Source organism: Setaria italica, chromosome IX (genome assembly GCF_000263155.2).
Source record: "Setaria italica strain Yugu1 chromosome IX, Setaria_italica_v2.0, whole genome shotgun sequence".
Lineage (NCBI taxonomy): Eukaryota > Viridiplantae > Streptophyta > Magnoliopsida > Poales > Poaceae > Setaria > Setaria italica.
In genome coordinates, this window is record NC_028458.1 from 16,340,140 (window position 1) to 16,359,403 (window position 19,264).

Here is a 19,264-nt window from a genome sequence, read left to right on the forward strand (position 1 = left end):
ATTCGTCTTGTAAATTAGCCTCCATCCGTGCAATTAATTTTATAATTAATTTATATTTAATACTCCTAATTAATATCTAAACATTCGATGTGATAGGAATTTTAGGAGCTCCTAGAGAAATGAACGGGACGGGCTGGCGGGCAAAGGCACATTTTCTTTGTTGTTGCACCCACCTGAAGTGACCTCTTCCCGGCTCGCTGGACACCAGCCGGCTGCCGCGCACCAAGGACGCCCTGCTCTCTTCTCGGCAACCAAGCACCGAACCATCGCTTGCAATTGCGAGCTTTCGCGAGCGCCGTATGAGCAAAAGGGTGTCCTCCCCTGCCCCGCTGACTAGGAAATTGGCCCCAACGAGACGACGCCCCGTCGTCCCCCGTGCGCGTCGAGTTACTAGCGGAGACGGTGAGCGCGGATGCTCTCGAGTCTCGATCCCCGGCACCTCTCGGCTCCGGCTCCTCTGATATGAGGCGCTACGCCACTAGCTAGGAGAGCTGGGAGTGGTATGATGCGCTTCCCTTCATCGGTGTCGACAGATTGAAGCCATGGTGCGGCCAGGTGCCTACCCGTGTCTCACGGAAACGAAGCTTTTTTTTTTTTTTGAGGTTCACGGAAACGAAGCTTTGGTGACACTCCTCGTTTAGTTGGGGAATATGGCCTTCATCCGGCCGCTGAGCGGGCCCCCACCATAAGTTTTCAAAGCCTATGGACAGCCCATGCTTCCTGCTACAGAGACGCTGGGCCGGGCCTACTCAGAAGGGCCACATTTGTTCCTAGTTCATTTTGTTTGGGCGTTTGGCGGCGAGTAAAAAACAAGTGTCTTGAGTCAGTTCATACCTGCAGCGTTCCCAGACGTGACAGCAAAAAAAAAAACACGCTAAGAGTTTTCTAAAAAAATTCTTTCCGAAAACTATTTATGGGAAGCTCTACTATTGTTTTCCTCAAAAATCATATCATCTCACAGCAGATCCCTAATAATAAACTCCCCAATACTTCAAAACTGACCACATCAGCACGTGTGGACCTCTCAGTTGAGCCGCCATCACCTCTCCCTCACGATATGTTCTGCGTCAGATTAGAAGGCTCCTTGACGTCGAACTTGTGCTGCACGTACAACTTCATGTAGTCCTCAAACACGAACGAGCGCCGGAAAGATGACTGCATCGTTGCCCGCATGATGCTCTTGTAGTTGATGATGACCCGGAGGTTGACAGTGATTCGTATTTCACTAGCCTGCTGTTAGACATGATTACTAGCCTACGGACTACGGAGTAATATATTCTAATCAGTTGCTAGATATGTTTATCCTACTGCGCGAGATAGCCGACAGAGGGGCGATTGGGGGAGGAGAAAGTTCGCGGAAATATGCAAAGTGAGAAAATCGGGATACGAGTCTCCGTATATTTGCGGGGTTTTTAGGGGAGCTATTGGAGGCTATTTTTTTTTCCTGTTTCTCCGTTAGGGGTAATTTAATCTTACCGTTTCCTTTGGGCGTAAATCTGAAAGATTTTGCACACCTTGTACTATCACCGCTCACCAGTCCAGTCCACCATTTCAAGCTTGATCGGGAAACAACACATTCATTCTCTCATCTATGCTCTACCAACTGGTCATCACTTCTCTGAGCAGAAATCTCGCAAAAATGAGAACTGGAACTTCACTTGGCCGCCGATACATCTTTTGATCGTGTTGCTCGTTGCCTACCACCGCCCTAGATAGGTACGTATAGAACGAGGCTACGCGCTCACCGGCCGGTAAACGCGCTCTTCGCCGTCCTCGGCATGTAGTCGAAGCTATCCTCGTTCTTGTTCTCCGTCCGTGGCGAGCCCTTGGCGCCAAGGAGCGGCGCCGAGTCCTTCTCAATCATCTACAACATACATACCCAAGTCGTCGTCATCTCCAGGCTCTAATAAACCCCGAATAATTGCAGTTTCAGTCGAAATTTTACAATGCGGCGCGCTCAAAGTAGTTTACCTGCGCGGCGACCGGAAGCGAGACGGCGGCCTCGGTCTTCTTCCGGCTCTCGGCGACCGAGTAGTAGGAGTAGAGGCCCATGCCGAAGATGGCGACGAGGATGCCGGCCACGTTGCGGACGCTGAAAGGGTCCTTGAGGATGATGTAGCCGAAGGAGAGCACCAGGCACGTCTTGAGGTGGCCCAGCACCTGGTACGTCACGGGGGACGTCGTGCCGATCACCAGGAACGTGCTGAAGTTCACGCACACCGCGATCGAGCAAGACAGCGCGATGAACGCCTGCATAATATGCACGCGTGGTTGGCAGGATTATTGGTTAGTTCACACTTCCAGGCTCCAGCTGATGCAGATCTCTTCAGGCGAATGTGTTGGTCTCTGACACTAATGTACTACTTACCACGACTTGGACGGTGTAGTTGAAGGCGAAGACGTCGCGCTTGGTCAGGAACTTGTCGACGAACGGGCCGGTGACCAGCAGCACGGCGGACTGGTACGGCGACGACTGGTACAGCAGCTGCGTCGAGGACACCTTCAGCCTCCTCTGGATTTGGTTGGTCAGCTTTGTTCAACACAAGGTTAAGGATGACAAGCTGGAATGTGGATATGCAGGGTGCATGAAAGACTGTAAGATCTAGCAGCAAGCTTGAGCTGCAGAACGAGTTCCTGTGGGAACAATAGGAACAAAGGATACAATCTGTCCGACGCATGTCGCCGCGATGGTGAGCACGGCGATGATGGAGCCAAGGAGATTGAGCTGGAGATCGGTGACCGACGCGATGCCGACTCCCAGGAGCAGGACCATGAGGGAGGCCTTGATGCTCTGGCTGAAAGGTTCAAGAATTTCAAAGCATGAGAGCAGTTCATCTTCGCATCGACGCAAAACTTGTACATGAACAGTGTACAAATGTGCCAAATGGTGTCAAGTAATTCGAGGAGGACCTGAACTTCTTGTTCAGAAAGATGGTTTCCAAGACTATGGTGAAGGGTATGATGGCCAGCTTGGTCATCTGTTGCAAGAATCAAATAATGGTAAATTCAGAGGCAAGAAGATATGACTTGGGTTTTTGTCAAATAGCAGCGTAGTCGATGCATGCTTGCCTGGTAAAAACCAACAGAGTTGAATCCGAGGCAGAGGTTGAGGAGGCCGATGGAGATGCCATTGAGCAATCCAAATGAGATGACGGTCCGCGTGTCAATAGGCTTTGGCTCAAAGAAGCGCAGCCGCTGTGCGACATACAGTGTGAAGAAGGTGACCATCAGGTGCCAGCTCGTCAGTGTTGTCGCTGCATTGTATTCGTCAGGCAAAGAGACATTCAGAAACTTCAGGTGCAAACATGAGAACAGTAATAGACAGAAGTTTGGCAACGAGTTCTGCAACTCTGAAAGCGCGTGCTCACCGAAGAAGAAGCCGAGGGTGCTGATGAGGTACTTGTTGCAGATGACGATGGCCACGGACGAGGTGACCGATAGGCTCAGCGCGCCGACGACGCCCATCCGGGAGCCCGCGCCGTCCGACATCTCCTCCCCGGCGGCAACGGGCGGTGACTTGCCTGCTGGTGCAGAAGCAGCCATGAATGAATGGTTACACGGACAATCCCTAGATATGCTGTGAATCTCGATGTCTCTTCTCTCGTCAGGATATACGCGCGCACGTGTTAAGCTCGCTCAGTTGGGCAGGAGCGTTGACATTGCTACCGCGGCAGACGGAGTGGCATCAAACTCCGAGGCCGGCGAGCAGGCATTACTGCGCTCACGTGACCTGTGTCAGTGTGGACCAAAAAGAAAACAGGGTGGTATTGTGCCCGATTGAACCCAGCACTGAATCGAAGTTAGTCGACTGCTCATCTCACGGCCGGTGAGATAGTTCGTGCATTGCTGCAAGAATCGATCATAGACTTGTTTGGTCTCAACACACGTGGAGTGTGAATGCTACCGTGCAACAAAGGGGGAGGGTGACCTGTGCCAAATCATTGGTGTTTAGGCTTAAGCTGCAAGAAGACAACCGGAAGAAGGTAGAGTAGGTACGTAACCACCTCAAGTGTATTGTGCTAATCTGAGATCAGTCTGCAGCCTATACACAATGTGGTAGTTGGGTGGTCACTGCCTCACTACCTCGCTGGTCAGTGGGTCACATCGTTATGTGGTTTTACATTTCCCCATGTGTGGGTGGCTCACACAAACAAATATGGGATGGAACAGAGGCATCTCTTTCGTTCATGCAGAGGAAGATGGTGATGTAATGAACTAATAACGTTTCACTAGTCAGCAAGTGCAAAATCTACAGTAGCAAGGTAAATCAGCTGCCGCAACTGCGCAAGACGACATGGCAACTGGTACAGTAACCTCTGTAGCACCGCAAATTAACTACTGAATAGATCTTCTCGAAACGTCAAAAGAAGTGGCAGCAGTACAGTAAGCATTTCCTAGGAGATCTGGGGATGCTAATTAAGGCCGGCATGGCTCTCTGTTCTCCTGCCATGAGCCCATGATACTCGGCCATGTGACTGATTCTCCTGCTCCAAGAGGAGAAGAGACAGGTCAAAGGGAGCCCGGCATGGAGACCGGCGGAATCCGGGTGGATCTCTTCCACCCTTCGAAGTAAGCAGTAAGCAGGTTGTAAGTAGCCTGAATGCTAAAGTGAAGGGAAGAGAGGAGAGGAGAGAGAGGAGAAGTAAACTTACAGTCCGCTTTTAAGAACTAAGAAATTTTATGAGAAAGATAAATGAATCTTATATTAATATTGAAAAGCTAACTAATATATGAGTGGGTGAAAAGGTAGGCTGCAGAGTACTTGCAGCCAGCGTCCAGCTGTATTATTAGCTTGCTCTCAGTGCTACAAGTGGTCAGGGCGTGCGTGCACGAGGTGGAGCCCCACCGGTAGACGTGCACGGTGTCAGAGAAGCTTCCGTTGGCCCCGGATCCCTGTGCAGTGTGCAGGGCAAGTACTCCCTGGGCTGCCAGACGGAGGCAGCAGCAGGCCAGGAACAGCAGTTGCAGATTCTAGTAGGACCAGCCAGCAACCATAGTAGCATTTCCCGTGACGGCCTCCACGAAATTCATGCGCTACTCCAAACAGTCCTGAACGTTGCCTTCACAAATAGTGATGAGAATACGGGATATTTTCCATCGCAGACGTCAGACGGCGACATCTGCCCGGAATTAGGCGGCCGGGCATGAATGAAGAACGGGAGAAGAGACGAGGATGGCACGGCCCCACGAAGGGGCCAGCAGGGGGCTCCGGCCAATGCAGCGTTGCCACGGGCCCACGGCAGACACGCTTGACTTCGGATTAGGCAGGGCCTGTGTGGATTCCCTTCGTTGGTTTGACTACCAACAAGCCACGCCTATGTGAGCAGAATGCCTAGTTTTGCTAGCAGAATACCTAGTGTTTCTTTGAAAAAAAAAGAACAAACTTGCTTGCTTCTACTAGCATCATCGGTTTGGAGTGCATAGCTAATGAAACGCTGTTCACAGGATTAAGTCAGATTTACCCATAATTTACTACTAGTAGCAATGCGTTGTTTCTCTTTCAATTTATTTTTCATTTGGAAATTATGAGCGATGCATTGCTGAAACTGGCCAAGCTTGTACATGGCGGCGACCGTGATGAAAACAAGGAGGGCACTGGAACGAACAGACAAAGGTAAAACATGCGACCGTAACCGAAGGCGCCGGGCGGACGCTAGCGGCCACATGCCATGGCTATCCAATCCGTGATAGGAGGAGGATCGAGGATGTCGCAAGATTTCGCGGCGAACAGCAATGAAAACGCATATGCAATCAGCATAATCTTGATTCTGAACGATCAATCAAATCAAAAACAAACGAGCAAACCTATCGAGAAACAAGCGGAACGCGGACAGAGCTGAGGCACGCAGCACGCGTGTGATCCCAAAGAGAAAGCTACGCGAGGGAGGGGAGAGAGGGATCGAATCGTACGCACCTCTTGCCGCCTTTGGATGATCCCTTTATCTGTTTGTTTATTACAATCCGCGCGCGGTTCTTGTTCCCGGCGCGCCCTCGGCCGATCGGATCTCCTGGCGAGGGAGGAGAAGGGAGCGAGGGAGAGACGAATCGTTCCCCGGCTCTTTTCTCCGAGGAAGGAGGGAGGGGGCGCAGAGGGAACAGCGGGTTTTGGTGGCAATTGATTTCCCCGTGTGTTTTGTGAATTGGAGGGAGGGTGGTGGTGGAGGAGATGAGGCGGAGGCGGGGGCGGAAATCTTCGAGAGAATGGAGGGTAGGTGGCGAACTGCTCACGCGCCCGCCGTCGCTCGCATGATCGCAGCGCGTTGCCTCGGCATCGCCTTGCCTCGCCGTGGCGGAGGTGTGGTGTCCCACCCACACGCCTTCCTCTCTCTCTCTCTCACCCCCTATGAGATGTGGGCCCTGATGCTGGGGCATCGGCCCATTTGTCGCGGGGCCCACGGAGGGGCTTCGGCTGATGCTGTGCGGCGGGATAAATGAGCATGAGATTTGATTTCGTTTTATAACGTTTTAATTTTTTTCAGTATTTAGATATCTGTTGAGTGTTGACAGATTTAAGAGGCAAAAACGGTCAGATTCTAACCAATAGAAAACTGCAACATCACAAAGAAAAATATGATTGATTTACAAGACAAAATCTATCAGATTACCATACAATAGAAAGTTGTCACATAAAAAAAATATGATAGATAAAGCAACAAGAAATTTGTCAGATTATTTGAAATTAAAGGGGATGAGAAGAAAGTTCTTGGAGAGATCCACTTGTTAGCTTTCGCACGCATCATGAAGCATATCCAACGAGTATAAATCTGATAGATTTTTTTATGAAATATATGGACAGATAAACTCGTATGCGTTGCAAAACCATCACCATAGATCAGCCAGAGAATTAAAGTTGTCTGATTTTGATGGTTATTAGTGGTGAAACTTTCCTGGTTTCGAGTTAGAGGCTTTAGAGGGCCAGAAACGTGATCAAACTTTAGTTGAAGGTTTCCAAAAGATAACTGTAGTTGAAGGTCCATAAATTCTCGTTTTAAAAAAAGAAGGTCCATAAATTAACCGAGCTGCCACGCAAGACCCATGGCGCGTGCCCAAAATGGTTCCGATGTAAAAACTAAAGGATTCTTAGAGCTCATCTTTGAAATGTTCATACTTCTCAATCAGCAACATGTTATGCACAGTAAGTACGACCGACAAAATAATCAGTCGGTGGTGTAGCCGCCTCCGGAGCACTTTCTTAGCGATATTTAATCAGCTCATGTCATGAATTTTCCTAGTTTTATATTACCAGTGGGCCGGGTATATTTCAGTCGCTGTTGCTCCTTGCCCCGCCCGTGGAACGTGGCTGGTACAAAGCGTGCCAATGATTGTGTACTGCGCCTTGCTGGCTCGCCTCAGGATTGGCTCGCCCCAACTGTCGTTAGGTCAGAGGCCGAGTACGCGGCTTGCACTGCGGCCCTATCGCGTCCCGACAAGCGCCCTGCACGACCACGACGGCCTCCGTTCCGACGACCACGTCGAAGGAAAAAATGAGCAGAAGGCTACATGACGACTGCTGCTCAACTTTCTGCACGGAGAGCTCGGAACAGAGGGGACAATTGGTAGTTTGGTACACACCTATCAGACGTGCCCAACCTTGAAGCCTGGGCAACCAGAATTTCTCATTGGCTGCGCCCATGAACGCCAAGACGCCCTCGCGTTCGGTTCGGCAGCCTAACAGCAAAGATCGGCCGTAGACCGATGCTAGGAGAGAAACATTTCCAGTACTCAGACCTAGCCTGCGACATCGGCCAATGCTAAAGCACAGATATTCCAACACGCAAACCTAACCTTCCTCCCATTATGTATCCATCCAGAGTCTCCCTCGGAAGTCAGAAATAAGGGAACTTCGTTCAGTTCACACCAATAAGATGGCATCAGGAGTCAGGACTTACGAAGACCAAACCAAAGCACAAGATATATCGTTTCGTGGATTCATCGGATCAAAAGAACACGAGCTACATGCACGCATGCCACTATCCCTTACACCTTAACAGATCAGTCTTGTGCAGGTTCATGCGCTTAACGGATCAGTCTTATTGGTTCCACATTGCACACTAATGATACAACAGCAGCGACCTCCGCTGTTATGTACATTTTTCTTATGAGGGGGAAAAAGAATATCAACTGGAGTTGAGGGGCGGATCTCAAGTAGGAGGCTCGTTTTGCTTGTCCTTTTGGTACACGGTTTCTAGGCACTCCTTGGCCCGGTGAATCTTCGATTGGAGGTAAAAGCTCCCAGATTTGGCGTTTCTTTCAAATAAGTTGTCATACCGCTGCACATCACGTATATTTGTTAACAAATCAGAATCAGAGCTGTGTGTGTGAATAACAGAAAGTATGCATGAGAAGAAAGTTGAAGGTAAGCGAAGTAGAAGACCTGTACAATCTCTTCCCACGTTGAATTCTCTGATACACCCAGTATCTGCCTCGCTTCCTGCTCGGTCATTGATTTGCTGGCTCTACGAATATTATTTATTGCCTCATGTGCCACGCCAGTTTTATTTGCATCTGGTAGAATATAGGAGGAAACAAACATTACAGATGCATAAAGGAGTTAAATCTCGAGTTTCTTCTAGAATAATTCAATGAGTAGCAAAATAGTCATCCGGAAGGTAATATCCATTCAATAAAGACTCACTGGGGGAGGAAAGAATTGGCGTGACAGTGATGCTAAGATGATGCTGTAAGGCACCTTCCTATACTGTTAAGTCAATCTAACCAATAAATGAGTACAGTGCCTGCGGCTACCTTATGTTGAGTCTTCATCTACAAGATGTACAAGGCGTAAATGTAAGATTGCAAATTTTATGGTCCATCACTCCATTGGACACGTAGTAGATGGACGAAATTTAGTAAATAATGTGTAGCAGGCAGCAAACATAAAACAATTTGCCGGTTATGAAACCTAAAGATATTTACACCTGATACACCCCCTTGTAGCTACAGGAAGCATGCAGGGTTTTGTTCACTGAAACCCAGATAATAACAAGTCCACATAAGTTGATCTTCCATATCTCTGTTTTTTCCCCTCAGAAATCACCTCACTCAGTGAAAAGAATTGTCTGTGTATTTCTAAGACATTGAACTTACGGAACATTTGTTCAGAGGGTATTCAGTGGACAACAAAGAAATGCGTAGTTTCCTCAATCAGGTTCCCGATTCTTTATGTTCACACAGGACACATAGAGAAATCAATGGGTTATTTAAGCAGTATCCCCTCTGTTTCTAAGAAAGGTCTGTACATACTAAAATTGTTCAAGGACTAGAAATCTCGGCGCGGCTTTGCCGCGCCCTTTGAGTATTGGGCCAGTATCGCTTGATTGTGGGATATAAAGGATGTGAAACCTGAAATTTCGAAAGTAGAGAAATCGTAACACTTCTAAAATAGGATACATTCAGTTTGAGTTTGAGTGTATAAGTAGAGGGAATGTATTAACGTGTATTAATGTTCATTGCATGTTCAGAAACGTGGAACTACTGCCATTGAAATTTATTGTTTTATAAACGGTTGGTCACTAAGATTTAGATTTTCATTTGTTATACTGATACCAAGCAAAATTGCAAAAGGTTGAGTCTTGTTTGATTATAATACTCCCTGTAATATCTTCTTCACAAAGAAAGATTCTATATAGTTACAATCTGAAAAATTATCTTAAATTGGCACCTCAATATGCTGATCTGTCACTTGACTTGAGATGAGACAAATTAAAAACGGTATCATTTTGATCTTTACATCAGGAAAAACAACCGTGCACGCCTAGATTGTAGCAACTGCGTAATTAGTTTACTTCTTAACTGAGAAAAATGTGCATCAGCTGTGGAATAGCGCATGTTACAACCAAAGAGGACTACTTCTGCTTATTGATCTGACATGGAATAGCATGTTTACTGATGCAAACACATGCATCAGCACCTTCTTGTAATGGGATCTCTGCTGAAGCAAACACATATGCAGCTGTGGGCCTGTGGTGATGAGGAAGGAGACGAAGGCCGCCATGTCCTGCTGGTCAGCCAGTGCCAGCTCAATAGCGCGGGCTGCTCGCTTGGCTCCAATGCTTTGCTGCGATGCTGGATTATTTGGAGGATCATGGCAGCAACATGACTTGGATTAGAGAGAAAGGAGAGGCAAGGAGTGTCGGTTTGGGGTACGGTCAGTTCACCGGGAGTTCCGGGGCGATCCAGTCACCCGGAGAAGATTTCTTTTCACATCCAAGACAGAAAGAGAAGGCAATTCAAACTGGAATCAGAAAATACTTTTTTCCTTCTCCATCGAAACTGCATCAAACCTCTGGTGCTTTGCTGCGGTGCTGGATTATTTGGAGGATCATGGCAGCAACATGACTTGGATTAGAGAGAAAGGAGAGGCAAGGAGAGGCGACGCTGCCAGGGAGGGCTTAAGACTCAGAAGAGATGTCGTGCTGCTGTTCTGCATATGAGAATATAAGTCAGAGCCTCAGAGGATAGTGATGGTGAGAGGCATGTAGCACGATCTACCATCCGGGGAGCGTTAGTTGCAGCCACCCGACACCTCTACCAACGCCGCCTTTGCCCGCGCGTGCATCGCAACCTAGGCTGTCGTAGTCGCAGCAGTAGTCCGCGGAGAAGATCTCAGGCATGGTGACCTCTCCACCCGTGACGTTGATGAGTAGAGCTCGGGCGGCGCAGTCGGGACCGGCGAAGTCCATGGGCGGCGCGGCAGTCAGAGAATGGTGTGGAAGAAGGCCGACAGCCGGCACGGCAAGCGGAAGGCACCATGAGCTCTCCTCGAGGCCCAGTGTCCAGAGTAGGCAGATGCGGCTGGTGGGAGGAGGAGGTTTCATGAGGTGGAGGGAGGCGACGCCGTGGCTAAGGGACGGTATCACCGACCAGAGGAGTAGTGGAGGCTGCTCAAGATGCGGCCGCGCAAGGATGAGACCGTGAGGTGTCGGGATTCTGCAAGAAGGCTCCCGAATACAGAGCTCGCGGGGACCTATCGGACAGCTTGATCAAGTTGGTGCGGGAATCGGACGTTGGGAAAAAGGGGCGACATGGCCCAATAGGGTGGCTGAGCTTGGACGTTAGGTTCGGTCTTTAAAGATTTGTGCTGTCTAACCTCATATATCGCCAAAACCGGAACTCATAGGATATGGCGCCCTTCATTCCAGTGCTTTCTTTTAAGTCAAGGAGACAAAGTTCTCATGAAAGTTTCTTTTCTGTTGGATAAATATAGTTCAAATCCCTACCAAATTGCTAGAACGTATGTGAAATCAATACATAAGTTTAATACCAACACAAGCCCACTGTATCACTATATCTGGGGCACTGAGCATAAACCAACTTCAAGCATAAGTGTTGGCAGTTCAAATGTGTTTGGTCGCTTAGGTTGCTTCAGGCTACACTTTGAAGCATAAACATCTTTGGCCTATCAGTATAAATTAGGCATCTTACAGATTAAGGTATGAAAATCTTATGTGGCTCAGAGACTTATTGATGAACAAAACCATGATATAAAAACAGCTGCAAGCTAAGATAAACAGAGACCTAACTTTATCTTCATTGCATCAAAACAAATGGACGGGAATAAAAGCAAAAAAGAATTTCAGTAAGTCATGACAGTAACTTTATCTGTCGTTCATTTTTATGAAACCTGATTTATCATCATTGATGCAGTAAAACACAAAATTATCATTTATTTCCCCAACAATCCATATACCATTAAGTGCCCAAATTGGCCGACACCAACTACACCCCTATGTTTTTATCTTAGAAAAGAACAGGAGCCAGCATATACTACATGTGGGTCATGAAGAAGCTCATGGCAGCAGAACTTACTATCAAGTGCTTTACGATATGCCTGAAGCATAGCTCTTCCTAGAATTGTAGAGCCCATGACAATCAGGTTTGCAATAAGCTTCCCAGCCTGAAAAAGAAAAGAAAGAACATGTAAAATGAACAGTGAAATATAAACGTTTAAATCGTGCATTCAAACTTCTTTCAGAGAGTGTACAACTCTGAATCTATCCAACATTATGCAGACATAATGGCACATACAATAGATACACCTAGCTTGGCTAAAAAATTACTTATTGTTGCATTGACCTTTCAAAACCTAAATTACACGCTTGAGATGGTGGCATGTAAGGCATTCAAACGTTTAATTTCAGGAGCATGTGATATATTTGCCCCAAACTCGTCACGTGTCATGTGAAATTTGAGCCTCTTTAGATGCACAATGCACCAATGCTTATGTTCCTCTGCTGCCGGAGCCAGCTGCTGCAGTGATCTAAAGCATGTTCCCGACCAGTTTGTCAAATTCAGAACTCAGTACCATTCCATCTCTATTTGACGGGGAACCTTATAAACTAGAAGCATGGCATGGAATGGTACGGAGTAGCAATTAGCATAGTCTTCTGTCCTGACATGTACCCAAAATCACATTCCTTCGATGCGCGTTGCGCGACCACAGCGCCCGCGCACATCAGGCCCAGACCGCCAGCAATTCGAACTGCCAGGGACTAATTCGCAACCCAACGGTCTATTAATCACGCAAAAGCCAGTCCTAACCACAGCAGGAACAGAGGTACGACGGATCGCAGCTCTCCTCGACCCAATGAGGCGAACGCGCGAGAAAAGGAGATAGAAAAAAAAGTCGGGTAGTTTTGTATGGACCGTTGCACGCACAAGCTGCGAGAGAGAAGGAGATCGAGCGGGGGCAGGGGAGGGAGGAGGGGACTGACCATGGTGGCTCCGACGGGATGCGATCCAAGCCGCGGCGCAGCTGCCGGAGAGGAGACGCCGAGAGGGGGAGGGGAGGTTCGCCTGGGAACGAAGCACGCCCTGATTCGTTTCGTGCTGGGCTGATTTGATAGGGAGGAGGAAGGTTCCAGAAGAGGGACGAGACCGACCCGGCCCGGCCTAGTCCAGGTCCAGGTGATTTTTGTAATGGGCTGCCAGTCCAATTTGTTGCGGCCCTGCCCCACACACACACACAACAGCGACCCAACAACGCGGACCGCCCCGCGCGGCCCGCGCCACGCTCGTCGGCCGCCGGCCACGCTCAGTGAGACGCCACACCTCGTGTCTTTGCGCGGCTCTCTCCTCAGCCGTGTAGTGCTGCAGCTGCCTTTGCGCAACGGCGTGGTTCATTTCGCCCTGCGTCCACGTTTCATCCGGTCTCCAGGGGCGGATCCAGAACAGGGTTGCGCCCCGGGCTAAGATGTTGAATCACACTTAAAATAGTCTAATTTTGTCTCCTAAGCCTCATTTTGTTAGGCTAAACAGCACATAGGTTAAAGGGACTCCATGGTCTCGCCCCGGGCTGCAGCCCGGGCAGCCCGGGCCCTGGATCCGCCCCTGCCGGTCTCGACTCTGACCGAGATTTGAGCCTGGACTTCGGATATTGCAAGGTCTCGTCATTGTTGGGATACGAGGTAGGCTACACTAGCGCAAATCAAAATTTCTACCGCGTATAACCAGGAAGAACTGCCGTATAAGGATCACGGGATTACCACTCGACGCACTACTGGTGCGGAAGATGTAGATATGCGTCGGTGCAGTGAAGACGATCACGTAGTCGTACGTAGTCGATCAACGTAGTCGTACGTAGTCGATCACGTCCAGCAGCTCCTCAGCAGCTCGTCCACGTGCACAGCAAGATCGCCTCCGGTGCCGCGGCTCGTCGTCGGCTCGTCATGGCTCGTCGGCGGCTCGTCGATGGCTCGTCCAAGTGCTGCAGGCGCAACACCTCCAAGGTATCCACACGTGCAGGGAGGAAGCGTCGCAAGCCGGACTGCTAGATCCGCGAGTTGCAACAGGCGAGGGCGTGGGAGGCGCGGCAAGTGTGTTCAGCCAAAAGGTGTAAAACCCTAGGGCGCCCCCACCCCTCTATTTATAGGGGTTCCTGATGGGCCTCTGGATCCGAGGCCCATTAGTACTCCTAAACCTAATCCAACTCGGATCAAATCCGAATTGGGCTTCCAGCCCCTTAAGTGTGCGACCCTTTGGGTTCGGATACGTATAGACATGGCCCGAGTACTCCTACTCGGCCCAATAGTCGGTAGCGGCCTCTAGCAAGACGTGCCAACTCCTATACGCACACGAAGATCATATCAGACGAACCATCACAACATAATATACATGCTATTCCCTTTGCCTCACGATATTTGGTCTAGCTTCAAGCCGACCGCTCTTTCTCGATCCTGTGATTCGGAATCCCTTTGTAGGTTAACTCTTAACCGTACGTAGCATGGCCATGCATTTTCTGATCCGATCACTCGAGGGGCCCAGAGATATCACTCTCAATCAGAGAGGGGCAAATCCCATCTTGATTGACCATGTCTCATAGCATGCTTCTTGACAAACCCGAAAGCTACCTTTATAACTACCCTGTTACGGCGTAGCGTTTGATAGCCCCTAAGTAGGTCAATCCACATCTAGAATACATGCGACAATCTCAGGTCTAAGGACAAAGCGTATATGTTGTTTAAAGAGAGAACTACTTCTCGTGTTGGGTCAGTCCTAACACATGTCTCCACATGTGTCCACATTATTAGTTCAACATCTTCATGTCCATGACTTGTGAAACATAGTCATCAACTAATACATGTGCTAGTCTAATATTCATGTGTGTCCTCACATGAACTCCGACTAGGGACAACTTTAGAATAACCATACAAGTAAAAGAGTTTCACATACAATTCACATAATTGCAAATCAATTCAAGTAGCCTTTAATGGATATTCAATGAACACAATATACAAATCATGGATACAAATGGAATATCATCATCTCTATGATTGCCTTTAGGGCATACCTCCAACAGTCATACACATTGAACTACAGGCTCGCACGAGGAGCTGAAACTTGCACGGGGCGTATCTTCCTCATCCGAATTTTGATTGGGACGAATTTACACAAAAAATTGCATGGCTCGACGAGATCTACAATTTTCGTATGAAGCGCTTGAGCATTGGATGCCAAAATAGGATAGCCCGATCGGCCTTGGAGGGTCCAGGCTGATCGGCCTAACCCATTTTTAGCTCCGTTCGTCGCCCTTCTTTTACCAAGGGGAAGCTTCCCACGTTCCTAGAGTTTTTTTTTACAAATACTTGGCTTCGAAGGCACCCCAACCGACACCGCCAACTATAAATACCCAGGACATTCAACAAGGAGGAGAACCCCGACGACACCACAAGATGAAAAATAAGGATTAGATCAGATCACCGCGACGACCAACGCCGGCGGAGGGCAGGAGGCGCGAAGAAGCCCTCAGGCTGATCGGCCTGAGGAGCCCTAGGCCGATCGGCCCAAGGTGTTCTTGCACCCCCCCTCGTCACCATCTTCAGTGACGACATTCTCTAGAGTCTCCTTCACCCCTTTTTGTGTCAATTTCTATAAAGCCTCCGTTCATCCCTAGGATTGTTTGGATTCTTGATATTTAATTGCTACATGTACATTATGCCTATCAATGCTTCATGGTCTATGTCATTGCAATACTTTATTTACATATGTGAGCGCTTCATGTGTCCTTAATAGGATTTGTGGTAATCGTGGTGATTAGCTTAACTCTGTGGATGCTTTGATATAGATGTGTGAGCAGAGTTGTTGAGTATCCCCTGTGTAGTGACAACATGCAGGAGGGAAAGAGCCGAGTGAGCACATAATCTTTGTGATAGCTAGTGAACGTAGCACCAATTTGTGTAGTAGATGCATATTCATTTGAACCTAGATCCTAAGGAGAGAATGCATATCTATCTCTGTTATCTATCTTGTATCAACTTTTAATTCTTCTTCCTTGTTTAGTTTTGATTAGTTTGTCTCTCTACACAACCCATATTGCCTGATTTCGTTAGTAAGATTATTATAAAGTGAGAGCTAGCAATTCACTTGTTCCACGGATTGATAAATCTTGGGGGAATACTCTAGGGGAAAAGTTACAACTGATCCGTGTACTTGCGGTTCACGAATTGGCACGCTAACTGTCGTCAACAAGCTTTTCTAGCGCCATTACCGGGTAACAAGTCAATTTGCTATGTTAATACTTAACTTTTGTGTAGATTCTTTCTATTTTTCTATTTTTATTTTTATTTTCAGTGCCTAGATGGATCTATTCGTCCAACAAATGGGAGTTAGCAATGCCATCATCGTAGGACTTTGAGATGCAAAATTCAGATTCAACACTTACTACAACCCACTATAAATTGAATCGAGTTCGTGACGACAAACTCTTTCAGAGAATTGGAGGATGACAACCTATACAGACACATCTAGCAACACTGGTCCTAATAGAATCCTGATAGAGTTTTTTTTTTCCCCTAGGAACAGGGGTGTATTAACTATTTAGAATCCTGACAGAGGTTTTTCAGGTTTCGTGGCAAGTAAGTTTTCATCTAAGCTGCTATTTACATTTTACAGCCACTCGACGCAACGCTATTTTCTTTCCGAGAGGGCAACCCACTACTAATTCAGCGTGCAAAGTATAGATAGGAAAAGAAAGGTCTGCAAAAGAGGTCTGTCTGATCCAAAAGATCTGCACTGCATTGTATAACACACTTGCGGAGTTGCTGTAGTCAATCGAATCCAGCATCATGAAACTAACATACATAGGCAGGCACCAGCTGCTAATACTACTGCTGCTACTAGAACGTACAGCAGGGGAATGGGGGAAACCGGTCAGGTCCTTCTCACTGCTACAGCATTGCAAGCCATCCCCGGTGGAAGCAAACACATAGGCCATCATCATATACAAACGGACACTCTTGCTACACCAACCAAACCTTCTTCTTTCTTCTTCTTCTTCTTCCAGCACTCCAAACCGATCTGCGTCAAGTTAAAAAGGCAAAAAAATAAAATCCCAATCTGACGGCTAGCTAAGCTTCGTTTCTTCCTTCACCGATCCACGGTTCCAATCGCCTGCCCATTCTTCTTGACTAGTTGATTGCTTCAGGCGCCGCCGCCCCGCCGCCGCCGCAGGCTATGCGTGGGCCACGCGGCGTCAGTAGCCTAGGTGGCCCATCTCCCAGTTGAGCGTGGACGCCACCCTGTCGTGATAAGGCACGTACTCCTGCACGAAACGATTGCAGAGATCACATTAGCATGCAAGATGCAATGCATCAATTCGATGAACAGAATCTGCTGCCTGCGATCGTCACGTACCTCGAGCTTGTCCATGAGCTCCTGCGCGGTGGGCGCGAGCACGATGATGCGGCGGGCGCTGGGGTTGATGAACCCTTCCTCCACGGCCTTGTCGATGAAGGTCAGCAGCGAGTTGTAGTAGCCGTCCACGTTCAGTAGCCCGACCTGAAAAAGAGAAGCCAAACAAAATTCAGCCGAGGAGCACGCATGCAGAGACGACGGCGTCGTCGGCGCTTGCAGCAGCTACGCGGCGTAGGCGTTTACCGGCTTGTGATGGATGCCCAGCTGCGCCCACGTGATGACCTCGAGCAGCTCCTCCAGCGTCCCATACCCTCCTGCACGCCACGCAAACGGGAACGAAACCGATGGGTCAGCGGCTTCAAAGCTCGATCCAGCACGGCACACAGCACACGCGTCCCGCCTCAGCGGTGAGCAAAGCAACCAGCAGCTCAACGCTAGCTCTCTGCTGCTCCAATTATTGGGCAAGCCACTGTGCATTATTCACTTTAATTTGTTTGGGACATGCATGTGAGGCGCTGCCACTGTGCATGGCACGAGCCACGGACTGACTCAGGCCCCCTTTGGCACGGCTCATCCCAAAACGGCTTCACCGGTGAAGCCAAAGCCGGTGAGCCAAAAAAACTGGCTTCACCCGGCTTCTAGTTCATTTTAGTCCCGGCTTACAAAACGGCTTCACGCTACAGTGTCTCGATTTGCGTGAAATAGGTGAAGCCAAAGCCGAAATAAGCCGTGCCAAAGAGGGCCTCACTGTACCGGGTAGCCTTGTGGTGCCCGACACACTGTGCTACGTAGCTGTAAACCTGCCCGAGTGCAAGTGGTATGTTCCTTTGTTTGGCACGGCAGATACGTGGACGTGCACGTCGCCTGATACCGTGAGCTGAGATCTACTACTGCTGTAGTGTAGTACTGTAGTGATAGCAGTAAAAATCCATTGCTGCATGCATGAATCTGCGAGAGAGGGTGACTGACTCACCGGGCAGCGCGATGAATGCGTCGGACTGCCGCGCCATCTCCGCCTTCCTCTGGTGCATGTCGGCCACCGGCCGCACCTCCCCGACCGTCTCGCCGCTTATCTGCCGGGATTAAAAAGAAACAATTTCACCTCCTGGTCAGATACGATTTACTGTAAGTGCTGCATGCAAAAAGAAATCTTTCTTGCCATGCCATGCCAATGATGCATAGCCTGGTCTATGTTTGGGGAATAGCATGGTATGATTGTACTCAGGGAACCGAAACTGGCCCTCTCTCGACCGTTTGGGAATGGTAAAAGGCAGAAATAGGAGTAGGAGTAGAGTTAACTAGGAGGAGGACCACACCAAGGCCAGACAGAGCATACTACATGATGTGCTCGATCAAAATGCCTTCTGGGCCACCGGGTTAATTGCACCACATACCATCCTAGAGCAGAGCTAGTAAAACTATGCTGAAAATACGTTCCACCATTTTCAGAGACTGGAACTCGAGGTCGCTAACACCTGTTCAAATCCTAGGCACAAAAACAAATCTGTGTGGCCTAAACCACCCTTCTTTCCCTGGTGCCCAGGCAGCTGAAAGGGGACGGATGATGCCACGGCAGGACTTTTGGGGGAAAGCAAAATGGTCTAAACATAAACATCCTCCGCCCGTAAAGCTGCGCTTTCCCCGCTTGTTTATCCTCACGCCAAGATCTGGGATTCGTGCCAAAAGCACGTACTAGTACTACTACCAGCTCTCGATCGCAGCCTCTGGGCGATTTGTTTTGTGCCCCAAGTGCCATGTCCCCCGGGACTCCAGCACGGGGGCGTCCAGAGCCCAAACTCCCAACCACTCCCACCCTTAAACAACACCCCCCCCCCCCAAACCCCCCCAGGAACCCGAGTGAGAAAGACGAGAGTGCAAACTGTCACCAGCGGTGGAGATTGGGTTTGGGGAAAGGGAACACCAGAGGGTTTTAAAACGGGATAGATAAAGGAGAACCTGGAAACCAGAGCCCGGCCCAATCCCGACGCGGCACAGGTCCCCTGTGAGTGGGAGTACCTTCAAAGAAGACCCGTGGTTGGATGATACTTCGGCCCGGGGAAAAGTTGGAATGAAAGGAGGTGTCCGCGGCTAACAATAGATTTGCATGGATCGTAAATTGCCGCAAGTCGGCGGT

The 19,264-nt window shown here is 48.9% G+C and overlaps 3 protein-coding genes across 4 annotated transcripts in view; all 3 read right to left on the reverse strand.

Annotated features, from left to right (window-relative positions):
* Positions 1–1,491: 1,491 nt before the first annotated feature.
* On the reverse strand, positions 1,492–6,275 carry LOC101786443 (UDP-xylose transporter 1). 2 transcript variants are annotated; one of them, XM_004982791.4, is made up of 8 exons: positions 5,915–6,275; positions 3,369–3,524; positions 3,070–3,254; positions 2,911–2,978; positions 2,663–2,795; positions 2,369–2,530; positions 1,972–2,250; positions 1,492–1,864 (listed from the first exon to the last, which is right to left on the reverse strand). In XM_004982791.4, exons 2-8 carry the CDS (start codon positions 3,487–3,489, stop codon positions 1,742–1,744), a joined length of 1,071 nt encoding a protein of 356 aa, XP_004982848.1. In that variant the 5' UTR covers positions 3,490–3,524; positions 5,915–6,275; the 3' UTR covers positions 1,492–1,741. The 2 variants fall into 2 exon arrangements, with proteins under 2 accessions (XP_004982848.1, XP_004982847.1); XM_004982790.4 differs by having other exon boundaries at positions 3,369–3,521; positions 5,915–6,274.
* A 1,610-nt stretch (positions 6,276–7,885) lies between these two features.
* LOC101753914 (mitochondrial import inner membrane translocase subunit PAM16 like 2) lies at positions 7,886–12,869 on the reverse strand. Its single transcript, XM_004982792.3, has 4 exons — positions 12,714–12,869; positions 11,809–11,896; positions 8,375–8,505; positions 7,886–8,270 (listed from the first exon to the last, which is right to left on the reverse strand). Exons 1-4 carry the CDS (start codon positions 12,714–12,716, stop codon positions 8,142–8,144), a joined length of 351 nt encoding a protein of 116 aa, XP_004982849.1. The 5' UTR covers positions 12,717–12,869; the 3' UTR covers positions 7,886–8,141.
* A 3,618-nt stretch (positions 12,870–16,487) lies between these two features.
* The window catches only part of LOC101754314 (probable cytokinin riboside 5'-monophosphate phosphoribohydrolase LOGL10), a 4,959-nt gene continuing 2,182 nt past the window's right edge, over positions 16,488–19,264 (reverse strand). The window contains exons 4-7 of the mRNA XM_004982794.4: positions 18,104–18,203; positions 17,374–17,444; positions 17,131–17,274; positions 16,488–17,038 (exon numbers count right to left, since the gene is read on the reverse strand). Of these exons, the coding sequence (XP_004982851.1) occupies positions 16,970–17,038; positions 17,131–17,274; positions 17,374–17,444; positions 18,104–18,203 (384 nt within the window). The 3' untranslated portion in view covers positions 16,488–16,969. The remainder of the gene's footprint in view (positions 17,039–17,130; positions 17,275–17,373; positions 17,445–18,103; positions 18,204–19,264) is intronic.

Bases quoted from the DNA above. Each gene is read 5' to 3' on its own strand.
- LOC101786443 (XM_004982791.4), bottom strand. From the start codon at position 3,489: ATGTCGGACGGCGCGGGCTCCCGGATGGGCGTCGTCGGCGCGCTGAGC. The intron at 2,979-3,069 runs GCAAGCATGCAT...TTCTTGCAACAG, and splicing joins ACTCTGTTGGTTTTTACCAG to ATGACCAAGCTGGCCATCAT. The intron at 1,865-1,971 runs GTAAACTACTTT...TGTATGTTGTAG, and splicing joins CGCTTCCGGTCGCCGCGCAG to ATGATTGAGAAGGACTCGGC.
- LOC101753914 (XM_004982792.3), bottom strand. The intron at 8,506-11,808 runs GTAAGTTCTGCT...ATATTCTACCAG, and splicing joins ATATCGTAAAGCACTTGATA to ATGCAAATAAAACTGGCGTG. The intron at 8,271-8,374 runs GTCTTCTACTTC...CGTGATGTGCAG, and splicing joins CGTGGGAAGAGATTGTACAG to CGGTATGACAACTTATTTGA.